Raw genomic sequence first — 25,108 nt, 5'->3', positions numbered from 1 at the left:
TGTGGGTGCTCTCCTGTAAGAAAGTGTCTGAATCATTATTCATTAAACAAAAAAAAGCTTGTTTTCTCTGTTTGCAATATTGGGACTTATTTAAAAATTCCTGGCATGTGATTGACATTCAATGAATAATAAAAAGCTTATTTTTGGAAATTAATAGTCATGACTTCACAACTAATTGGATTTCACAGTGTTGTGAACAATTCTGCAGGATTTTTTTTTATGACATAAAGAGAAATACAGCACTGTGAGCATCCTTACTTAAAATTTAAGTCAGTGCAATACCTGGTCAGAAGAAATCTGATCTAGTCTGCTTAATGTACATATACTACAAGGCACAAGGTACTACAATGGAGTAGAATTAATCCTTCATCTTTTTAATTTATACTTTCTTAATAATAGTTCATGGCTGGAGGGTTACAAAAAAATTAGAATTAGTTGTTCGTCCCAAGTCAAGGGTTTTAACTGTAATTAGCCCTTATGAGTTGGTAGCATAAGCACAGCTATGCACATTTTTAAGCAAGTAATGCAGTATGGATCAGTTTTTCAAAAGTATTGAGGTAGCAAAAGGTGCAAGTTATTAACTTCCATTAATTGTTTTACATTAAAGATCTTAAAAAAGCCTACATAAATATTGGTCCATATCTTTGTATACATAAATACTTTTGAAAATATCAGCCTTCAGCTGATTGTTGAAATAAAATTTAATTCTCCCTTTGATAGGTTGCAATTTAACTTTTTTCTTTTGTATGATGGGGAATTTGAACTCAGGATGGTTTTTATCATGGAAATTAAAGCCCAAATGAAAATATTCCAACATGGTTTGTTGGTCAAACACATCTGAGGAATCTCAAAATGTCTGTCACAGACTAAAAAAGGCATTTTTATACTTGGTGCAAAACCTGGTGCTGTGATGTATCTTTGGAGTGACCTCAGACTCCAATATGATTTGCATTTTTCTTGTGAATATATAAGGCTTCAGCCCTGTTTTAATATAAAGTTTTAGACAAAGTCACAGATGTTGTTATGCTCCAATATTGATTAATACACTCAAGCAAGTTTAGGTTGCTGTAACTTCAGTTTAAATGTGAAATAGTCCATCCATGGAGAACAGAAAAGTTTAAACAGACTGGATTTAAATATGAAAGGATGTACTTTCAGAAACTTCTCCTGGTAGTTTTGAACACCAGAACACCTTGCTCTGTCTTCGTGTAGACCAAGATTACAGAAAACTTTGTAAGAATACTAAAAACTAACTATAGGGAATATAACAGGAATATGAAAACTCACTACAGGGAATCTTAAAGCAATCTCAGGAACTACTGTGAGCACTCCTTTGAACAGAGACTTGAATAAGGGCTTGACTTTGGGAGGTGGCTTGTGTATGTGTGGGTACTTGGCTGCCTGAAGCACGTACCCGATTTGGTGTGTTTTTCCCATGTCTCCAAAATTTGGGCGAGAAAAGACCCTAACTTTCTTAAGCTCACGAATCTTTTCTAATGGAAAAACACAAAACTGGTCATAAGTAAGGCACACAAGTTCCAACTGATGAAATTCTGTCCAGTATTAGTCTTTTGCCAGACCACTTCAGGTGTGTATTTCCTGCAAAGACAATCCATTTATTCAGTGAGATGCTGAAGTCCAGAGTTGGCTCATGCTGGAAAGGAATGAGTGAAGGAGTTACACCTTTGCTGTGGCTGGTACTCACGCTGGGGCATTGGAATTGCTCAGCAGCCACACAGGAATGGGGGGACCTGCCAGGCTTTTCTTCAAGGGATCCAACAGCAACTTCCCACATTTCCTGCTTTTCCAGCATGCCAGGAAAGGAAGCAGTAGTTTCCAAGCACAGGGACTTGGGGGCTTCCACATCATTACTCTGCACACAGTTCTTTTGTGTCAAGCCATGCTAAATTTTTATTGTTCCTTGTTGCTACAGGCAAATAGGTGCTAATTGTTTGATTCAGGATAATGTGGTTTTTAACATAATTGGACATTGTCCAGAAGTCTTTGAAAATCATATCATGTAATTGATTTCAGAAGTGCCTTCTAACGCTTTGAGGTACTTTGGTTCTCTGTCATGACAGATGTCAAAAGATGTGGGTAATCTTCATTGCTAAATGAAATTTTAAGGCAAAAAGTACTTCATTGCACTTTTCTCAAGATGATTCTAAAATATTATTTGCCTTACTTCAGGTTTAGCAGTTCATATGGCAGAATTGCAAGTATAAAACCAAAAATGCCTTGATCTGTAAACTGAAAGAACATTTCTTATTTCTATACTAGAAAAACACTTTTCCTGTTTTATTCCTCAGCTAAATTCTCTCTTCCATCTACAGTTTGCAACTAAAAGCCTGTAAGCTACATGCCTTTTTAGGTGAAAGGTATAGATTTGAGCCATTTCTTGGAACTTGGAGTGTTCTGATGTAAACTGAATGGAAAGTGAACATTCTCTGTGCTGTTTTTAACTCAGAGAAAGTATCACTGTTTCAGGCACATAAGCATTATTGGTGCTGACCTTCTGGTTCTATCTGCCTTGCTTACGTAACACATTTAAAAATGTGTTAAGATTTATGTGATGGGCTAAACCAGAAGATCATTAAAGCAGAAGGCTTACTTCTACAATTGTGAATCTGTGTGCTCTGAAATAGTAGTAGCATCATGTTTTCCAGGAGACCTTTTTTATGGATGACTATCTCATCGGTAAGGCTCTCTTAGAAGGCTTGAACAAGGTCAGCAGCATGTTTATCCATTTCAGTCTTCTGATTTCTTAACTTGCAAGAATAAGGCTTGCTCCATTTGTATTTCCCAGGCTTCACCACATGGAATAATGTGTAACTCCAAAATACCCTGCTTCCATTTTAGATTTCTGTTTAAATGTAGTAAAGGGAACTGGAAACAGAAGTAGCAAATTGTAAATTACTGTTTTAAGCTTGAAAGGGCAGTATTTTGCTTTTGGTAGTTATTGTGTCAAAGCTGTTTTCTCCAACTATTACACGGAAAACTTTCTTAAGTTTTGTTAGTCCTCTACCATGATGGAAGCATTTTTGTAGTTTTAATTTTCATACACACTGACTTACTGCAAGTCCCAGAGCACACCAGTGTCTGATGGGATGCTGGGCTCTCTTGTTGTGAGCTGAGATATGGAAGCCCAAAGTGCAGGAGTCCCAGGTGTGGCTTTACTTAGCAGATGATTCTGTGAAATCAGGCAATATTGTCCCTTGGCTTCTCCAGCTGTACAAGAGAGACTTGCAGAGTGTTTATTTTATCACCGGAATGCTTTCATCATAGGTCCTCTGGAAACTGTGAATTTTCAAACTGTCAAAAATTATAGTCTAGGAATTATAGCCTCATGAGTTTGTCATTATTCTGCATGTGGCTTCAGTGAGGTGAGAGAGTATAACCCTTCCATGTGTGAGCATGCAGAGTGGAAGGATAAGCTAAAACATTTTGCATAACTCATACATTAAGTAAAAGTTGTGCCTTGATATAATTAAATAGGCAACTATATGAAGCAAATAAAATAATAAACAGCTGTTGGTTTAGTTGAAAAAAAAAAAAAAAAAGGCAAATGTCATGTTCATTTGGTTATGCCAGAGAAGTAGGAGAAGTGCTTAGGAGAATTCTGTCTGTAGTCCTACACTGGCACAAGTTTTTTGTTTTAATTGCTCCTGAGTAGGAGGAGGATTTAAGTGAAGAAGGATTTAAATAAAGATATACAAGCTGAGGGTTGTTTTGATTGATCTGAGATGAAGTTTTGTTGCAGTTCAGTAAGACCCCCAACAAGTTGCCTTTTAGTTTGGTAGGGAATGTCTGTTCCTAACTGCAGATGCCTGGAGCAGATTCCCAGGTGCTGTGATGCCTTTGGTCTGTGGTTTGTCTGGTGCTGTGTCCCTGAGTCACTTAACCTGGGGGTGGTTTCCAGGCCAGATCCTGCAGGTTGCAGAAGGAGTTAAGCAAAATAAAACAAAAAACCAACCCTGAACAAAGCTTACCTAGAAATAATAATTAAGCAGGAACGCATTGTATCTTGTTAAAAGTGCTTTATGCTTGCCTTTAAAATCTAGTTGGAGTAGTATTGTCTGCTTGTAATGCTTTCGTTATATGTGTGTAAAGATACAAATCTAAAAGAGACTGTGATTATTTACTTTCCATTTATTATTCCAGTTCTTTCATGATGAAAGTTCTCATTTGCCCCCAGGGAAATGTAATTTTAAATACTTTCCCAAATCTTGCTGTAGTAAGAGAAGAAAACATTTTAATTGCTGTTCTGCTGTAAGGCATTGTTTTACTCATTGTTTTACTCTCAATTGTTTTACTGTACATCTGATGATAAAGCCTTTTAAAGAAACACTTAAAATCAGAATTTTATTAATTTGTATGAATGTAATAAGAATATTTGAGAACTGCATTATTCAGAATATATAAAGCAAATGCACATATGGAAATAGTGTCAACCAATTGTCATAATTTTAAAGGGCTTATTATGTTGCCTGTACTTACGCATCTTGGGAGAAAAGATGTCTGTGCATGTAAAGTTGGATTTCCTGTGAAGAAAAAAACCCCATTATCATAAAAGGTGGCATTTATAATTGATTGTGCAGTCTGTTCTGAACTTGTTACTGAAAAGTAATATGAAGTAGGAGTGTGTGACAATGGTGTTACAGTTTTGTCACAAGCCATTGTCGCCGGAACTATTGCATTTCTCTTTTGATGGAAAGAGAACAAGCTGGAGAAGGCTGATTTAGATAATGCTGTTGGAAAGTACATAATCATGGTGAGGAAGTGGTTATCAAAGACTTCTAAAAGCAAGGTTAGTAAGCACTGTAACACATAATGCACTTCTCTTGGCAAAAGTGTTTATCCAACTTGTGAACTAGGGTGGGGTCTCTCCAAGCTCTACCTTGGACCACCTCAGTTTTGCTACTGTGTTAAAGTAATGGACCTTGAGGAACATAGGCAATGTCCAGATCAGAGCTGGGCATTTTCAGGTTGACTCTGGGCTGTCAGCAAAGCTTTGGGTAGAGCCAGATGAACACTTCAACCTGTTGTGCAAGAGAGGCAACAGGCTTTCTGCAGAGCAAGGTGAAACAGTGCAGGATTTTAGGGCTTTACAGGCTACATCAGTGTCTCATAGGCTTCTTTTCTTGACAAAGTGATCCGTGCAGCTTTTCAGCCTGAGCAGGCTTTGGGACCAAGTGTGGAGTGTGCCTGAACCTGTAATCCTGACTGGACAGAGCTGGTTTGGCACAGCCATGCTGAGTCTGAGTGCCTCTGTAGCTAATCTGTAACACAGAAGAATTCTGCCTGTGACTCTGGCTGTGAAGAACAAACTTGATTTAGTTTCCTTTTAACTTTAAATGACATTTGAAGCTAATTCAAGAACAGAAAAATCCATTCTTTTCCTTCCCCCCCCCCCCCCCCCCCCCCCGAAATGAGTTTTGGACTGATGCAACAACGTTGGTTTTAAGAAAAAATTTACCCTTGATTTCAGTCAGTTCTCACTAGTGAATTGAAGGCTGGAGCAGCTGATTTTCCTGCACATATTAACTGTTCTTTGGGTTTCAGTGTTGCTTTTCCTTCCAACTGTCATAAATGTGAAAATGGTTCAGGTGGTGCAAATGGTTGCAGGTTCTGTTTCCCACTTGCTGGATCGAGGTATGAATTTGTCGTCTGCTTTGACATGGTGAGATCTTTCACTTGAGAAACAAAGTGCAATTTCTAAACCAGAAAGTTCTGAGCTAACCAGCAACAGAAGTGAGAGGAAACTTGAAGTTGTTTCCCATGTGTGGAGAATCACATTTAGCTGTGCCAGCAAAGACCTGTGTGTAAGTGCTGTTCAAGCTTCCTAATTCATCTGACTGCATCGTTTTGAAGTGCAACTCAGCTGTCAGAGGGAATGACAAGCCACTGGCTGTGGTCATCTTTCCAGCTGGCATAGTGCTCCCAGAAGAGGCTATGCATCTGTCCCTTGAGAGACAGACTTTAAAAAATGCTTGAAGCTTTGACAAGCTCAAATGCGAACAACACTGCCTTAAACATAGGTTAAGATTACTTATATGAATAAATAACTGAAAAAGTGGTTCTACAGGTACTGCTCTGAGTGGATTTTTATTAATGGGTCTGATAGGATCAATTGGAGGTAATGCATTCTCGTAAGTGAGGAAGAGTGAATAGGATTTCACTCTGCAGTGCAGAAGGTGGGATCCAAAATTGAAAAGAGAGTATGACAGGGCATCTATTTGCTACTTGCTTCAGTAGCAACAGGAATATTAATAATGCATTCACTTTACATAAAACACAGAACCTAAATTCTCTTCTTTTGTGTGTGTTTGAAGGTGTTTAGGCATCTGCCTCTTGGCTGTTATTTTGAAAAAAACCAGTGATCTCTCAGGGACAGGGATGGTGTGCATTTCTCTTGGAGGCTGTATTAACTTGCCAGAGCTAAATGCTCAACTGTTATTTGCATACAGGTTTGTATTGATTGCAAGGACTTTGATCTTGGCAAAACACATATTTTGCAGAACAATATTATCTTGAGAGTGATTAAAACTTGCATAAATAAAGGTGATGTTTGTACTGGCAAACTTGTCTTGCTACTTCTCCTTCTCTCCCCACCCCTTGCTTCCCCCTCAGCCATCCACTGCTGATGTCATTGCTGCAGCTACAGAGATCTCGGTTGCTTTCAGATTCTGTCACCTGCATAACAAAGCAGCGATGGAGCTGTATCATTTCTGAGCCTTCAGAAGTGTTAACAGATGTTCTTGAAAGCCAAAGAAGGTGCAGCATGAGAGCTGCAGAAGCTAAGAGAGACTAAATGTAGATGGTAGGATAAAAAAGCCTGAATTTCTTTTTATCTCAAAGCTTCATAAAATTGAAAACAGTTTTTTATGTTCCAAAGCCATCTGAACTATGTATGGGTGGATTTGGAAGGAAGCTTGGTCTGCATGGTGTGAGCTGATAGAGCTGTAGATGTGTCACACTGGTGTGTAACTTCCATGGATGGATTCTTGCTCAGCACTTGCTCAAGGGCAGAGCTGTGCTGAAAATCTCAGCTAGGCAAGGTGTGATTTCAGAAGTCACTTCAAATTATATGAAGATACTGGTGAGCTTTGGGTTGCACATTAAAAAACTTCTTCCCCTGAGGGTGTTGGAGCAGGTTAGCAGAGAAATGTGTGATCTTTGCCCCAGACGGTTTCCAGGTCAGCCCCAAAGTAGCCCTCAATTCCAAATAGCTCCCCTTGGAGGGGCAGGTTGGACTGGATGACCTTCAGACAGGGATCCCTTCCAACTTCGATTTCAGTGAGTTTGAAAAACAGCACTTTCCAGGAGATTCTTGTGAGAACAAGCTTGCCTTGGAGTGTCTGTTTTGTTGGGACACTTAAATAGTTAATAAGTGAATTCAGTCATGTGTCAAATAGTCAAGGACGTTTTTACTCTGTCAAGATGAAAGATCAGATGTGTTTTCATTAGGACTGGCTGTACTGTAACACACAAATGAATAACCTTCAGGAGTCCTGAAATTCCCTAGATTTCTGACAGGGATTGGCAGAGTTTAGAGTAGTTGTGAGGGTCCTTTACAGCCAGAAAAATAGCAAAGCAGCACAGGTAACATGAAACATTTGGAGGTAAGACTGACATAAAGGCCATAAACTCAATGGTACAGACTTCCCCAAGTGATTTACCAACTAAAAATAGTGGAAAGAAAAATTGGGCATACTACACCATAAAACATGGGATTGGTTTGATGTATGTTGCTTTTCCTTTTCATATTTTAAAGTATTTGGAAAATATTGTTGGTTGTTATGAGTAGGCTGAAGAGCTTTCTGTTGGCTTTCCAGCATATCACAGTATTAATTAAGCTTGAGAATTTTGTGTCTTTCCCCTTCTTTAAGCATACCACAACAGATACTTTACATTAAGTGTTATGGCTCTGCCTGCAAGTAAATAGAGTCCTGTCAGTCAGAGCTGTCCAAAGGCAAAACGTCTGGCCTACTCTTCTCCATGGAAAAAGAAATCCCAGCAGGAGGCTGAAGAATGGGAAGTATAATGGGAAGCCGTTTTATGTGACAGCATGGAAAGAAGTGGTATTTTGCCATGTTTTTATTGTATTTCTGTGGTGCCCATTCATGGGTATTACAGAAGTGATTTCCATATGTAAGGGAAGGACGCTAAGTTTTAGTCTGTATCTTTGATGGGCTTTGGGAGCTGTTTTCACCTTTGCTGGGTAAGATGAAATAGAGGAAAACTACATTAACAAATCTTAAGCAAAGCCATTTCATACTGAAGTTATAAGACAACTGTGTTGCTTTGATGCATGTTTTAAGATAAGGTTTTGCACCGATTCTCTAGTTTTAGTTGTGGTGATAAAATTTGTTTTTCCCAAAGAAATCTTGAAGAGAATTTCCTGAATTCTGAAGCATTTTCAGCAATAGCTTCCCTGCAGCTGAGGTGGGGACAAAATCAAATTTGCAGCTTAATACTAAAATTTGAATGATAGAATAATATAGTGGTACAGTGATCTCCGAATTCATAGATATGTGACTTGAATGTGCTTGTACACCAGGTACTTTCAGAAATGTACAGAAGTGCATTAATGGTATGTAATATTGTGCTTAATGGAGAATTGGACTCCAATTACTCATAAGATACACTAGTTGTAAAAAATGAAGGGAGTTAATTATCTCCAATTTCACCATACTGTTTAAACCACGGAGCCTTTCTTCTTAGTAACTGTTCCTTATTAGAAAATCCAAAGCTTTCACAATAGACTTTGATCTTTACTGTAAAATGGAAGAGGAGAAAAGCTTTCACACCAAAATGCTAATAATGTTCTCTTTGTTAGTGCTTTTGTACTGCATATTAAGTGGACCAGCCTGTCAGTCCAAGTTCTGTAGCTTTGTAGGCATCCACCTTCCCATAAACCAGTCATCTTTGGACTCTGGGCTATAATTTTTTTCAGCTGGAGAAGAATGCTGTTTCTCCTTTGTCAACTGTCTGCCCTAAGTGTGGGTGGCTCTGCTAAACTAAAAGCATGTTTTTGGTAGGTGCACTGTCAATACACCATTTCTGTATTGTTAAACAGGTTTATTGTATGAGCAGTACTTACTCACTAAATGCCTGATGCCTAATGATTATATGATTGCATTTTTACATTGTATTTTGATAAGTGGAATGCTTGTTGTTGTATTTGAATCTCTTCACTCTCTCCAGGAAAAAAAGGAATTAAAATCAAATTTCCTAGGAAAGACTTGCATCTTTTAGGTAGGGAGGAAAAAAAAAAAAAAAAAAGACACACAAAACCAAACAAATCTTTCCTAGTAAATTATGTTAGAGTTTTGCATTTTTATAGTCTTGTTGAGTGCACAATGACAGGGTCAATAGGCATGTTCTGCATTTTCGAATTATTTACAAGTTGCTGAATTCTAGACTTTCTGGGTTTTTATTTATACTTTCTCAGTCCATTCAGCAGTTAGATGTCATTGCAGTGAGCTTCTGGGCATTCTGCCAGGTCTTCACTATTGTCAGGATGCTGGATAAAGTACAAAGGAAAATGCTTGTCTATGTTTCCTTGTAAAATTTTATAAGTTATGTATAACCTCAGAAGGGATACCGCCCTTATTAAAGTAAGAGCACAGCTAGATGAAAACAGGACTGACTCTCACTTTTCTTGACTGTCTATACAGGTGGTTAGGATGTGCAGATCACCTTGACATGCAAGAACTGTTAATATCCATGAATTAATAAAAAAATCTGAGCTAGAACTGCAGGCTTTTGGTGGCCAAAGTGTCTGTATTTAGCATCGTAAAACTGTGTAATAATGTGAATGTCAAGGTAACTGAAGATAAGCCTTTTCTGAAGAATTAAAACTGAACAAAAACAGTTTGAAATTTCAGCAGCTCTGCATTATGCCTCTCTTTCAGTGGGTCCTGTAGGTATAATGGCATGTTTGGCAGAGCCTTCTCCCAATGCACTATAGTGTGTAGTTTTCCACCGCTGTTGTCATCCTTTTTAAAAAAATCACTCTAAATTTTAGAGTTGTTTTTGTATCACCAGTTAATATGCTTAAAATGTAGTAAGATACAGGAACGTGTGGAGGATGGGACTAAATACTATTTTTTCATTGTACTACGGTAAAGCTGATTATTAATTTCCCAGATTGATTTCTGTGGAAACATGATTTCTCTGTATCAAAATGCCTTCCAAAATAAAGATATTCACCTGCAAATCAGAGTTGAGGTGGAGCAAGTGCCTCATCCTTCCCTGTGCTCCTTTTTCTCAGTGTTTTGCTCTGCACATTGCACTGCAAAGAATAAAGCAGTACAGCAGCAGTATTTTTCCCCTGCATTTCAGAGAAGATGCTTGTAAATGAATCTGAATGGAGATTGTTATGCTTTGATACCAGTTAAAAGGAAATCTGTGTCTATGCTTGAGTACTTGCTAGGCAAGATTATTTAATAACTCACGGACTCTTTACATGAGAGGATGAGAACAGCCATGCTGTGCATACCCAGAGAACAGACAGGATTTGAGCCTCTGACACTGTAATGACAAAATGAACAGTGATTTTGTTTTTCCTGTAGGAAAATAGAAGAAACGTATTTAAACTGATTTGTTTGCTGCTTGTAATTTGTAATTAATTCTTTTGACTTATTTCCACTCTCTTTTTTTTCCAAGTTTGTGCTGAAGCTTTCAATCCAGATGAAGAGGAAGAAGATACAGAACAAAGGGTAAGAGTGAGGGAATCACTCCATGCATGGTTCTCTCTACAGATTGACAGGCAGATGTACATTGCCTTTTCTTACCACTTGTGCTTTACATGCTGAGCGTGGTGCAGTGACACTGGCAAAGTGACATTGCTTCAAAATTTAGAGCCACTTTGTCTCATGGACTTTTTTAGTCACTACAGCTTTAATACAATTTTACTTCAAAGGATTCAAGAGCTGTACTTAAGTCTTAACATCTTTAAAGTTTAGGGTATTTTCCTTTCTTAATTCTCTTTAAGGCTTGTTGAGGCAATTCCTAGATGGTCGATGCTGTTGAGAAGAATTAGTTAAGCCTTACCACAGCTGTTTCTTCATGGGTGCTTAAAATTCCTCACATGCTTTTTCTTGTCTTTCGTGTCAGAGTGGTTCTGCCTGGGTAGGAGAAATGTTTGGTTGAAATATTTTAAGTCTGAGGCCACCTGTTTTTTCTCTTGTTCTTGAAAGTTGGGAATTTCTAGGAATTACAAATCCAGATACTGTAATTGTATTTCTTAAGAGGTGGGTTTCTGTGAGCAAATCTTGTGGCCTGGTTGGTGAGAATCATTTTCTCCCTGGACTTCTGGTGTTCCTTTCCAGATTCCATTGCAAAGATGAGTATACTTCTGCAGTGAAAATCTAAGTCTAATATAATTTCTCTTAAAAAAGAAAGAGATACTTCATAAATATATTTCATAAATAATTTTTTATGCTATAAAAAGAAAAAAATATGAGTGTGTCTGGTTATCCAAATATTTGTAAACTTGGACACATTTATTCCATCAAAAGTCTTAATTTTCTTGACTGATCCAACATTCTGTTTTCTTTTAAAACAAGGATCTGAGGCTTGTTTAACTTCGGGAAATAACTTTTTAGAAATGCCTACTGATATAACTGGTTTTTGGAAGCCTTGTAATAACAAGAAATAAGAAATATTAATGTGATGCATGTCAGGTAATTAATTTTGTAATATATTTTCATAATTAGCCCCTAACAAGCACATACATAAACATTTTTCATTATACAGTATGAGTATTGGTTCCTTTAACCTGATGTTTATAAATAGAAGGAAGTAACAAAGTATCTCAAACAACAAAGGTTTTATTTAAGTAATTTTGTTAGAAAAAACCCATGCTTATTCTGTAACTTCTTACTGGATGGGCTGGGACTCATATGTATCATATAGGATATAAGCTGCCTGTATTCTAACAGTAATTATATTGGGAATAATATAGCCAGAGTTTAGGAAGAAAACTCTTCAATTCTTCCTCTGTTTCATGTGTTCAAGCTTTGACTGTGGCTATGGCTGTGTTAGAAGGGAAGGGAATGGAAAAGGCATCCTCTTATTTCTTGCCTTTCTTCACTGTTATTTTTCATATGTTAATTGTCAGCATAATATTTTTCTCATGTGTCTTTCATTCTGTCTTGCATTGTGTATATGTATAAATACTGTTCATGCAGAGAACAAAAAAGGACTGTATACTTTTGGCACTTAAATTGTGTTCTGCTTTCTCCTGCCGAAGTGAAGGTTTAGTCTGTATTCATATTTCTTTGTTGTCATGACTGTTCTGTTCTACTTTGTTTTAAAGGTAGTTCATCCAAAAACTGATGAACAGCGATGCAGACTGCAGGAAGCATGTAAAGATATCCTGCTCTTCAAAAACCTAGATCAGGTAATACCATTTTAAGGAAATGTTAAATGGAGTTAATTTTTTATTATATACAGTTAATATGATCTGGAAGTCCAGACACAGTTTTTAAAGACAAGAAAATAGGATTCTGTTTAAAAGAGAAAGAATATTTTCAGTGTAGTGGTGCCAAGAGATACTGCAGTGATAATTCCCAACTTCAGGAGCACAGTAAATACTTCAAGTGTATCAGCAGCATGAAGACTGGCTTGCATGTTTGTGCAGGATATTTTTAGAAACTCAGCTGTGATCTACATCTTCAACTTTGAACATCTGGTCATTGAAAATGCACCAAAAGTATATTGTTAATGGGCTTGGGAATAGCAAAGATGGTAAAGCAGGTCAGCATCAAGGCAAGGCATTTATGTGGTGTCATCTTTCCTGGCTTTCACAGTTTCCCTGGCTGTGCTGCTTGCAAAAAAAAAAAAGAAGTTTAGTTGTGGCTCAACAGGGAAATCCAGCTGGAGCCTGCTGTGCAGACCAATGTTATCTGTGTGGGCTGCACATCTGTACCTGTCCTATCTCATCTGGGGCTAGAATTGCAGCTTCTCTAGGACAACAGACTATCAGGGAAATAAGTCTGTGGAGAGTCTTATTCAGTATAGTGCTGATCATGACTGGGGCCCTTAGATGATGACAGTACAGATAATTTACTAATAGATCATGATGCCATTTCTAGACATACATACAAAGAAATACATATACTGTTGATACGAATTAATGTGTGTCCATTGCAGTGAAGCTGTGTCAGATTATACCAAACATATGTATGTGCTTTGGCACTGAAGTGGTACGTGAAAATTGAACCATTTGGACATAAACCTGAGATAATGGTTTTTCTGTACTAGAAGCCTGGTTTTCTGCATTATTGAACTTCTATTAATAAGCTGGAAAGGAGTGAGCTGCTAGTGGAAATCAATATATAATACCAGTATTACTTGTATTTTTGTACAGTATAATGTACAAAAGTGTGGTGCATGTTCCAGTTCACTATCTAGACCAAACGAAACAAACCTGCCCTTGTCCAGCAGTAATGCTAAGGTGTGTTTTCTGATAGCTGGGTTCCCCTCACCCCCTGTTTGTCTTCTAGGAGCAGCTGTCTCAGGTCCTTGATGCCATGTTTGAGAGGAAGGTGAAACCTCAGGAACATGTGATTGACCAAGGTGATGATGGAGATAACTTCTATGTCGTTGAGCGGTAAGCAGCTGTGCCTGTGAAATGTAGAGGATGTTTCTTTTCAGCTTCTTAGAAATGGCAGGCAATATTTACTGCAGGAAAGTTTCAGAAGGAAAATTATTTCTTTAGTTTTTGTGCCTATCAGCATAAGCATGGCTTAAAACCAGCCATATTACATGTTGTCTCTAGACCAGGTTATATTTTTTTTTTCTGGGGAAAAAGGAGGAGGAAAAGCAGCAAAAGTAGCTCTGTGGGAAGGGGAAGGGGTAGGAGATTATTTTCAGGAAGGGGAATATAGGAAATAAAAACCTGGACTTCATTCAATTAGTTTTGATGACTGACTTCATAGAGAGTTTGGTTTAGTTGTGATTTGTATTTGCAGAGTTTAAGGTGTGCCATTTTGGAATTTCTTCCATCAAGCAAATTCACATAATAATTTTGGGTATCACATATATGTGTAACAGGCAGATAATACATACATGTGTACATGGACATTCTGACTGTCTTTTTACCTTTTGGAAAAAAATATGGCTAATGTTACTTTGAATAACCATATCCAAAGAGTAATTAAGAACATGAATTTATTTCCTTCTGCAAAACTGTAATATTACACAGAATATTACTGAGTGATTTATAAATGTCTGTTGGAACATGATCTTAGCAAACAGCTTTTTTGGTGCACTGTTATCTTGTTTATCACTGAAATAATGGCACCATTAATATTGTATGAAATGCTTTTAAAGCAGTTTTTCAAGACAGGTTGTTGCCTTTTGAATTGAGAAAGAATTTCTAGGTTAGAAATTGTTCATTTGAAATGATTCTTGTTCATTTTCAGGACATTGCCCTTTCTGGTTAGTGAAATTACAGAACATAAGGCTGCGTCAGATACATTCTGACTATATTCCTGTTCCCTGTCCTCTGCTATACCAACCCTTTATCCTGAACCACTGCCCCATTTCTACACTCTGTTACCTTCCTGAACTGCTCTCCCTCAATCCAGTCCCATGTCTTTGGCTAGGCTGGCCGAGTTCCTTCTCTTGCCACATTGAGCAGAGAGATCAGGCTGTTACAGATAAGAGTAGGGTACTGCAGATCAGAACTTGTGGGAGCCAGAGCCACCAGCTCTGCAAAGATGAGATCTGTGCAAAGCAGTGGTTCCTAATTTTGAATAAACTTAAACTCAGTTTGGGAGCCTCTCAAAAATGTTAGATGCCATCAGCCTATCTTGACTTGTTTCTGTGCAAGGCTCTTATCCTGTTAATTATTAAAAGCTCTCTCCTGTAAGTTTTAACCTAAAATGAAGAAGTGAAATGGAACCTTACCTTAGATATTCAGGAAAATGCTTTTGTGATCTGTCTTCTGCTGATGTAATGTTACTCCACAAGTTTTTTGGGGTTTTTTTTTTTTTTTTTTTTTTTTTTTTTTTTTTTTTTTTTTTTTTTTTTTTTGTCAAGAGATAGTTGTGTTGGAAGTTTTCAGGCTTTTAGATTTTTGTTTTGTTTTATTCCCAGGGTAAAAGTATGTGGCAGAAAGGTTGTACAGTGAAGGAAATTAAACTTGGTGTTGTCTAGTGACACCATGGCAGTCTTTGCTGTTACAGTTGGCTGCAACTCTTTTGTTGGCTATTTGGTATTAGGAATAACTTCTGCAGTTTGGAATTTTCAGTCCTTTCTTTCCAGTCTTCCTCCACCTCACACCTACTTATTTTTCCATGCAAAAGAATAGCAGAATACTGGTCGTTATGGAAAACCACAATATTTCTACTTATTTGCAAGTGCAAGCTTGGAGGACTCTGGCTCTTTCATGAGTAGGCATGTCTTATTACTCCCAAGTAATTAATGCCTAAATATTCCTGAGGATTAATTTCTTTCTGTATACATGAACAGTGACCTTGTGTTCTGGAAAAGTCTTCTCTTGCAATACTTCCTCACCAGAGACTCGTGTCTGAGTGTCTTTCACCATGCACAGTGGGGCAGCAGGCAGGGGAGGTACAACCTGAGGATGCAGCAGGTGTTTAGGGCCCTCTGCATGGAGAGGAGAGCTCAGAGGGATGTGTTGCATGGCTGAACATGGGATGCTCATCACTGCTGAGGAGGCATCTCCTGGGTCTGTGCTGATTGAGCAATCATCACTCAGGAGGGGCAGCATTGGCCTCTGCTGCCTCTTGGCACAGACTGATCCACAATCTGAGCTGCCTTCTTATGCTTTTTTAGGGTTTTTTTTTTTTGCCTGAGGGTTTTAAGTTTTTTCATGTCAGTACTTTTCACTTGAGTCCTTGGGCTCGTAATGATTACCATCTCAACAATTACACTTCGGTCTGTTTTTTATTCTTCTTATCTTGGAGGGCTTTAGCTCATGGACTCTCTCATAGCTCAGCAGCAGTTTTCTCAGTAAAGCTGAGCCAAGGTCACTCAGTGTTGCATCACCAGTTTAGTCCTTGGGCCAGAGACAGCTGAATGCTTGACTGAAGGTTATATGGCTATAGTTATTTGGAAATAAATGGCACTAGTAACTTTCAGGTTAAGGATGGGAAGAAGTTGACTTTTGCTTAAGATATGCAAGCACCTTTTGCTTAAGGTGTTCATATCTGGCTCTTGAGATCAAAAAACAGCTCTGAAGATTGTTGCCTCTGGTGCCTCTCAGAGAATAATTGAATCGATATCAGACATTACAAGAATTAGTGACGCTTTCATCAATACTAATCCTTTTCTAGTTTACTTTTAGTATGCTGCTGGTTTTTTACTCTCCTATATGTGAATAAGCAGTGGAGTATAAGGCGTCTGGTAGGATTGTTATGCAGTCTCATGTGCTTTCCTTCCTCACTTAGTACCATTTCTGATCATTCATTTTCTTTTTTTCTTACGTGCCTAGTGGTGCTGTGGGATATAGTACCATTTCTTATGACAAAGATCCAAACTCGTCAGGAAGATTATACATGTATTCAGCTGCTTAAAGCCAGGAAGGTGTTCCCTACCTCTTTTTCTCCTGGACATGATAACATTTTGTGAAGTATCTTAGGCCACTGGGTAGTCCCTGAGCAATCTCTGTTGCCATAGCTAAGATTTAATCAAGCCTACTCCAACTGTATTTTTAATTTATTTTTTAAAGCTCCAAGGGTGACAGTCCTGAAGATGTTACAGACAGTTGTTCAACTTTCAAAGGGCTACCTTTCTGTGCACAGCTTGTTTTTTTCATAGGCAGTTCCTCTGGTGCAGTTTGATGCAGATTTGTGTCTTGACTTCTGACTTGCTGTACTTGTACCTGCACTTCATCAGAGTAATCTTTTGACTATTGGTAAATTCTGGAATACGGTTCTCTTAACTTGATTATAGTGTAGGAAGTGTGCCTCATAGAGAACTGGGCGCGGGACGCCTTTTGAATTTGAACAGGTTACAGCTGAGTATGAACAAAGTGCGAGGAGTTTCCTAGTGGCTGGACATTTCCTCTTGATCTGTTCAGAGATGTTGGCTAGATATCAGCAGGTTTAGAGCATCTTGGGGTTATGATGTACACATACCCTAAAGCTGGAGCTGAGACAAACCTAAGAGTAGCAGGTGAGCAGTTGGGTTGAGTGTGTCCCAAATGTCCTGCAGCAATGCTGGCAACTGAGAAAATGGATAGAGATGGATCTGAGTCACTCTAAAGAGACCTCACTGGATAACACACATGCTGTGAAATGTCACTGGTAAAGATGATGAAACTACTTCTCACTCTGGCCAGAACAGCAATGTCAAAATATTGTGCAGAGGAAACCAAATAGATCCTGCCCGTATCTATCAGGAGTGAAATGCTTTAGTAAGAGACAATTATTGTGAAAATAGTGCAGATAGAAGCAGCCAAGAATCAGGCAGTTGGAAAGCTCAAAAAGTTCCATCTTACGCAGCAATAAAAGGACTATTTGTGTAGCAGCAAAAAGCTGTTTTCAAGGTTTTTACTGGGATGTTGTCTAATAAAAAGTGTTTATTATTCTGTTGTTTTCCAGAGGATTGTATGATATTGTTGTAGCAAAAGACAACCAGTCTCGCTGTGTGGGCCGCTACGATAATCACGGCAGTTTTGGGGAACTGGCACTGATGTACAACACTCCTAGAGCTGCCACCATTGTTGCCACAACAGAAGGAGCCCTTTGGGGACTGGTAAGGAAAGGAAGTTCATCTCACGCATAATATTTTAAGCAGTACCTCACCGTGTCCAGAGGTTCTCTTGATATGGCTCCTCTGCTCACAGGTATTTTATCAGGATCTGCTATCTCATCTCCTCGCATAATAGATCCATTGTGCAAATCTTTTTGGCTGACTTTCTGGAACAACTTGTCTGTAAAAACTATATCACTAGTTCTATCTGTCCCTTTATAGTTTTGCTTTTACTGTAATTGTGGCTTTTTTTAGAGGGGAGGGGGGAAACCTCCTGGTTTTGTTTTCATCCTGCAGAGGACAGTGGAAGCATTAAAGCACTTTTTTTTGGGGAGAGGGAAATAATATCTAAGGGATGTTCTTTATTTTCAACTCACCTTCCAACCATTTTGTCTCTTAAGAGAATGGGAATGTGTTGGTAATTTGAAGAGGTTAGAAAACTGCCCAAAGCTTTGTTTTCCTTCACAATAAACTGTCGTTCTGTTACCTTGGAAAAGGTTCTCGGTCAGCATGACCTACGAGGTACCAAGCTAAATGATGGTGTTGCTTTGTCTCTAGCCCAGCAGTGCTGAATGTGAAGCTGTAGCCATTACTTTCCTTTTTTAGTTCTTTTCTCTGCACTGTTTGGATGGGGTTATTTTCCCAGCGCTCTCTTACTCATCTGTGAGGGTTGGCATAATAATAAATGGATTGTGCGATCAACGGAGCCTTTGAAGCCACAAGTGTTGTGTGCTGTCTCTGTGCCCCGGGCTCCTCGGCAACTATCGCTGGGGGTTGGCCGTGTGTTGTGACCTTGATTGTAGGACTGATAAGCTGCTGCACATGGCTGTTTGTGCAATCTCAGCGCTTGCTGGGAGATCCGACTTCCCTTTCATTTGTGAGGTGAAAGAAAAGAGTTTGGTAAATCGACCAGGGAGTAATGTCAGAATCTCATTTCTAGAGGAAGACAGAACAAAGCAGCTAGCTACAAACTGAGCTCATTCATAAAAGGAAGAAATCAAGATGATGATTCTTTGTTCCAGTCTGCCTTTGAAAATTGGGTTAATTTTGCATTTAGTTTTTCTGTGATTATATTCAATTAATTAGCAAGGTGTAGATGAACAGGGACCTCTTGCTAATCATCTGTTCCGGAGAACGTTTTATTAACAAAGGCTGCATTTTCCTCTCAGACTTCAGTTATTTCTTCCAGTTATTCTGTTTGTCGTCATGTTTTATTGTACTATTTTGTCCTTGATGTAATTTAAACATATTTTTATTAGTATGCAGAAGTCATTGCTTAAGCTCTTTGGTTATCTGCCATTTGGGAAGTGTGGATTACTCCTGCTGCATTGCAGACTTAGGCCAACAGAAATCTGGAAGGCTCAGGCACAAAGCAGTTATCACAGTGGGTCCCTTTTGGAGGAGAAAAATTCAGCCTTTGCTGCTGAATGTGTCTGGGGAAACCTCATGATCACACACACTGCCTTCACAGCTCAGCTTTTTTTGTTCAAATACTGCTGCTTCTCCTCCCTCACTGATACTCCCAAGCAGGAGAATTCTCAGTTTTTATGCTTTTACAGTTACCTCCCCACCCAGTTCCTGTGTCTTTCTGCTTCTCCAAACACAAACATTTGAAGACTTCTACCACTGAAGAATTCCTTTGAAAACAGAAAAATCCCTTATGCTTTATCATCTCTTTTTCTCTTTGGGATAACATTAATACTATCCTCTCTTTTATCTTCCTCATTCTTCAACTTCAATGTTCCATTGGTATCACCTCTGCTAATCCTTCTCACAAGCATTTGTAACAGCCTGCACCCCTTAAAAACGTCCATTGACTTGAAAATACCTCTTCACCTCAAAACACGGCTGCTGAGGTACCAGCTGATGGTTTTGGGAACCGGAGCAATGGCTCTCAGGATATTTCTGCTAATTATAGCTTGCCTTTTTTTTTTTTTTTTAAACCATTTTCCTGACCAAATGTCTCTTCCTGTTCTCTGACTTTTTGATTTTTACACTTACGGCCCCACCTGCGCAAGGCAAACTGCAGCTCTGTTGGCGATGGCGAAAGGGGCAGACGCTAAGAGAAACACGTGGTGGGGCAAGGTGCCATCCTTCCCCGGCGTGTGCCGGTGCGGCTGCGGTCGGTGTTGGCCGTTGTTTGCCGGTTATGGTTTGCCGTTGTTGCCGGTGTTGCCGGTGTTTGCCGGTGTTTGCCGGTGTTTGCCGTTGTTGCCGTTGTTGCCGGTGTTTGCCGGCGTTGCCGGTGTCGGTTTACCGGTGTCGCTTTGCCGGTGGCAGCGCTGTCCCCGCCGGGCCCGGGCAGGCCGCGGTGCCGCGCCCGCAGCGCCGCCCTGTGGCCGCGGGGCGCAGCGCGGGCGGGGCGCGGAGGGGATTTTGCCCCGTTTGGGATTCACACGCAGCGGTTTTTCCTTGCGGGACCAGCACACGGCTGGCACATAGGAAGTGGTCCTTCAAGGAGCTGGCTCTTGCATCTGAGAAGGTGGAGTGAACAAGCCTGCTGCTGTTTGATACTCAGTTCCTGACCAGTTTAAATCTTCAACTTTTGAAAAGTGTGACTCAAGTAGAGAAGAATCCAGTTCAGACTTAGCTCTGCAGTTGCCTTAATGAGTCCTGGAAATGCCAGTTTTCACTGGCTTCAGCAGGAAGAGTGAAACTTCTTCATTTAATGCAGAAGTGTGAAAGAAATACTAGCAAACAGGCAAATGAAACCCCAGACCTAAGCCCAGAAAAACAGTATAAGATGGAATAAGAATTGAATCTCTAAATGGTTGTCTGAGAAGGATCAGGTCTTACAGCTCTCTATTTTTTATTATTGCCAGAAGTACTCTAACAGGAGCTGTTGCAGTCACCGTTGTGGTGGATGTGGTATCACTTTAGCAGCTGCTTTCTCAGCCCTGGCATTTGCTGTAAATACTCCTTCATGTTTGTCAGTTCTTTAAACAGGGAGCATTTCAGTGAAGAGAAATAATGTATGTCTCTGTGCTGTTTCTTGCAGGATCGAGTGACATTCAGAAGAATTATACTGAAAAACAACGCAAAGAAGAGGAAGACGTATGAATTATTTATTGAGTCTGTGCCCCTTCTTAAATCCTTGGAGGTAAAACCTCTCAGAGACATCTACATGAAATTCTTGCATTAGCAGTAACTCTAGTCAGTGTTCCCTGCTAAATCAGAAATCTGTCATTTTTGCTTAGAACAAAATATTAAGTGCTGCTTTGGTATCACATACACTACACAAATTAATTTGCATTGCTGAAATAGTTTTGGGGTTTTTTTTCCCCAGATCCTTTAAAGTTCTTTACACAAAAAAAAACCCCACAAAACAAAAAACCACCTCTATGTATTTCAGGGAACAGGTATCAAAATACAGTTTGGTAGTCAGGGCTGTGATTTCCTGTGAGGGTGTGATATTGAAGTAAGGATACAGTCACTGATATATTTGGCCTTTATCAGCCAGGAAGGGTCTTAAGTTTGAGACAAAGGTATGGGCTGTGGTAGTCTTGCTTTAAGCTTAATTTAATATTCATGAGTTAAACTGCTAAAGGGAAGCACTTTGATCTGGGAACACAATGACACTGTCCTGTTGGGGTGTGTGGTGCCGGAATTTAGAAACAATGTGGAAATTGTTGCTTCTGTCATCCTCTATTGTCAGCGGGCTTTTGGAACTGACCAACCTGCTTTTGCATTAGTCTGTCTTTGCCTTAAACCATAATTTAACTTTTCTCATCATAAAAAAATATTTTCCAGCATTAATCTTTAGTGTTTGAGCTCTTAATCCCTTTGGGAAAAGATTACAAAATTGCCAACTATCATTAGGTGTGAACAACAGCCTGTACTGTGTATTATTTTGGGCATAAGTTGTAGCTGTGGAAGGGGTAAATTACACAAGTCTTTCTCTCTTGGTACCTAGCTTAAACTGGTTCCATCAATGTGACTTTTTTTGAGCACAGAAATGACTCAAATATTTAAAGATACAGGAAAATAACTCATTAGCACTGGATGGCTTTTTGCATGACACATTGAAGTTGAATCATGCATGCACCAGAATTTGATTTCTCAAACATAGGCAAGATGAAGGTGCATTTGGGGAATGAATGGATTGATTACAACTGAATCATCTGCTGAATTTTAACTGTTAGGATTTTTTTTCCTTTCTTGGTATGATTTTTTGCGCTGCTCTGAAGCAGTGAAATTGTTTTGTGGGATTCTAAATGGGTGGTGGGAAACACTGGAGATAATTCATTTCTCCCTTCCTGTTTGTGAAGACTCAGGCATGTTTCCTGGCATGCCAGTGCTGCCTCCTGCCCTTGCTGCTGGCCATCCCACTGCAGGGTGTGCTCACAGTTCACAGTCCTTGTCCTTGTCATGTCACCTTCCTCTTCACTCTAGGAATGGGTTCTTGGACACAATTCCTCCCACACACATTTAAGTATATAATGGTTAAAATATTTTTAAAATGTTTTGCTGGTATTTCTCTTTAAAGTTTGTTCTTAGGAAGTTGATAACATTTGTCAGAGTGTTTTCTTCAAATTTCAACTCAATTTTAATAAAAGTTATTTTTTCCCTGTCCTCTTTGCTCCAAACCAGCCAAAGCAGATATTTTTAAATTTGAGTGGTAAGACAAGCAGAGGGATGGGACACTAGACAATTTTATTTCCCTGTTGATTATGGTAGTCTTAAGGCCTGTGTTGCAGTATGACAATGTCATTTTGGGATTATATTTATAAATTGTGTGGTTTTGTGTCTAGCTTAGAACATTGGTCTGTTAATTTCAGGAAGGGTCATAAAGATTCAGGAAAGTTCACAGAGATTAACAATAATTGATTATTATGTTTAATTTTCCTCTTTGCTCCAGGCATCAGAGCGAATGAAGATAGTGGATGTTATAGGAGAGAAAGTGTATCAGGATGGGGAACGTATAATTTCTCAGGTACTTGAAATTTAAACTTCTCTTTATAATTTTTCTTTCTCTGCTTCTGTTTATTTTCTGTTTGGAATTGACTAGCAGAGTTCTATTACTTGGACCAACTTGGCATTTATTTATTCTTTTAATATTTCTAATTGATGTAACCACTTCTTGAATGTTTGGGGATTGGACAGTATGTATTTTGCTGCGAATTTATTATATTGCTTTAGCTTCTTGGTATTTCTTCTCTCATCTATGTTTTATAAGTAGTCTTTGCAAAGATTCAAGTTGAGTGTGTCTGCAGAAGCTGAAATTAAATGTCTATGGAGTTTTCCATGAAATCCCCCATCTAGAGTTTTCCTAGGCCCTATGACCAGATTGAACAGGGAGTCATTAGCTCTAAGAAACTGCCAGGGTTAATTGAAACCATTGTTTCTTCCTGTGCTTTCCTGAGGTATTTCAGTGGTCTGGCTTCAGCTGACATCCTTTAGTGATTGGTGAATGTTTTGTCTGCTGCAGTAGATCAAGGCCAGGGTGGTGGAACATGAAGCTGGATGAACTCAAGAACTCAAGCCATAGCTGTTTGATATATATATATATATATATATATATATATATATTTTTTTTTTTTTTTTTTTTTTTTTTTTTTTTTTGGCTGTGACAGAAATAACTTTTTGGAGCACTGTTACAGGTGGAAGGGAACACTGGAATTTTGCTAAAATGGAATCAAATTTAGCTGTAGGTTGCTGTGTTGTAAAAGTGCTCCAGTTCAAGTAGAAGTTAATGCAAGAAAGGCTTACGTGAAGCTGTAGGTTTTTGGTTGCAACCTTGTTCTTGTTGTATAGACAGAATACAACTCCTTGATAGTGTCTTGATAATTGATCTAAATTATCTTGAATGTCAGATAACTGAATATAGGAAACAAGTTTGCTGGTTACTGTCAAATTACTTCACTCCAAAAATACCCTCAAATTTTTAAGTTGAAACTCTTTTTGCTTAAGACCCTGAGAAAACTGAACTCTCAGCAAAATCAGAGCTTATAAATCAGTCTTAAAACTGGGAATCCATACCATCAGTGATCCAATTACACAGTTGGTTTTAATCTTTTTTAATAACTGAATTAAGGACAAGGATGTAATTATCCTTAAAAGGAGGATTAATAGTTTGGATAGGTCTGGGTGATGGTAATACACTGCTAGAGATGATGAAATTCTGTGCTTAGAAAATATATTTACATTACATTACATTACAGCAGTTGCATTAATACCAGGAACCTCTTTTTGAGTAATTTTAAATTTTAATTACCTTTCTAGGATCTGACCCTTCAGTTCAGGGCAGTAAGCTTTAAAGCACTTGAAAATCATTAGTTGTGTTCTAAGGGTGTCTCCCACTCAGTTTGTTTCCATTCTTTTTAAAAATAAAGTACTTTTTCAGCAGTTACTTTTTCAGAAGTTAGCGTAGAACATTAGTTCATGCTGTGATGGTTGGCAATGGTGCATGAAAAGTTTGCACTGGATGGCTTAGGACCATCCCCAGGAAGCTTAGCTAAAGGCCTAATTTCTTCTGTAACTCAGTGTTTAAATATTACATCATCTTCTCCCAGCCAATGTTTGATATTCAAGTTACAACCATTTCTCTTCATCCTTCCCATCACATTCATCTCCTTGACGACTTGACTTAATGTCAGATTTCTCTCTCTCCTCACTTTGTTTCAGGTTTTTCTGCTGAGCTGCTCTCATTACCTTATCAGTTCCTTTCCCAGCCTTTGTCTCCTTGAAGCCTTTAGTCCCTTTTGTTTTTCATTTGTAGCAGGAGACACATCACAGAAATCCACTCTGACTTCCAGCACTATGCCAGACCCATAGGGACAAATATGGAGAGAAATTTTCTGTCACACATAAAACTCTAAAATTATAAAGTGCTGGTGAGGCTGTCCATAGCAGATGTAAACTGGGATCACTTGAAGATTTTAAACATGACGAGGTTGAGAGAGATGTGAAAAATGTTCTAGAACCTCTCACAGGATGACAGAATAGTTGAGGTTGAAAGGGAACCCTGGAAGTTACCTTGTACAACCTGTCTGCTCAAGCAGGGCCATGGAGAGTTTAATGGCACCTTCTTCCTGCTGAAAGAAACACAGTTGCTAAATCCCTGTTTTATTAAAATCTGTTTTATTAAAATCTGCTTCTGAAAATTCTAGGTTCTGCTTAGTTTCACTATTGCCTACTTCCATCAGGATCATAAGATCTGCATTTAAGTAATTTTGCTATAAATCACCAATCTCCTTTGTGTTTTCCTTTCCCCCTGCTCTCTTACTGAATCATGTGCACTAATAGTTCCTTCCCTGTGGGCTCCTCTGATGTATTACCCAACCAGTCACCTTTTAATGTTAAGAATCTGAGTGTTTGTCAATTCTAGCAGATTTCTGTAGAAGGCCTAGTTCAAAGTGAATGCATTAATATAATT

The 25,108-nt window shown here is 38.8% G+C and overlaps 1 protein-coding gene across 1 annotated transcript in view; it reads left to right on the top strand.

Annotated features, from left to right (window-relative positions):
• Nucleotides 1-25,108, top strand: part of PRKAR2A (protein kinase cAMP-dependent type II regulatory subunit alpha) — a 60,387-nt gene that overhangs the window by 29,633 nt on the left and 5,646 nt on the right. Inside the window, exons 3-8 of the mRNA XM_066326539.1 lie at nucleotides 10,672-10,724; nucleotides 12,326-12,409; nucleotides 13,515-13,621; nucleotides 17,583-17,736; nucleotides 20,732-20,833; nucleotides 22,592-22,666. Coding sequence (XP_066182636.1) covers nucleotides 10,672-10,724; nucleotides 12,326-12,409; nucleotides 13,515-13,621; nucleotides 17,583-17,736; nucleotides 20,732-20,833; nucleotides 22,592-22,666 — 575 coding nt within the window. The remainder of the gene's footprint in view (nucleotides 1-10,671; nucleotides 10,725-12,325; nucleotides 12,410-13,514; nucleotides 13,622-17,582; nucleotides 17,737-20,731; nucleotides 20,834-22,591; nucleotides 22,667-25,108) is intronic.

The sequence above is a fragment of the Sylvia atricapilla genome, chromosome 11 (assembly GCF_009819655.1).
Source record: "Sylvia atricapilla isolate bSylAtr1 chromosome 11, bSylAtr1.pri, whole genome shotgun sequence".
Lineage (NCBI taxonomy): Eukaryota > Metazoa > Chordata > Aves > Passeriformes > Sylviidae > Sylvia > Sylvia atricapilla.
The sequence above is the reverse complement of the archived record's forward strand: the minus strand, read 5'-3'. Positions and strand labels throughout refer to the sequence as shown.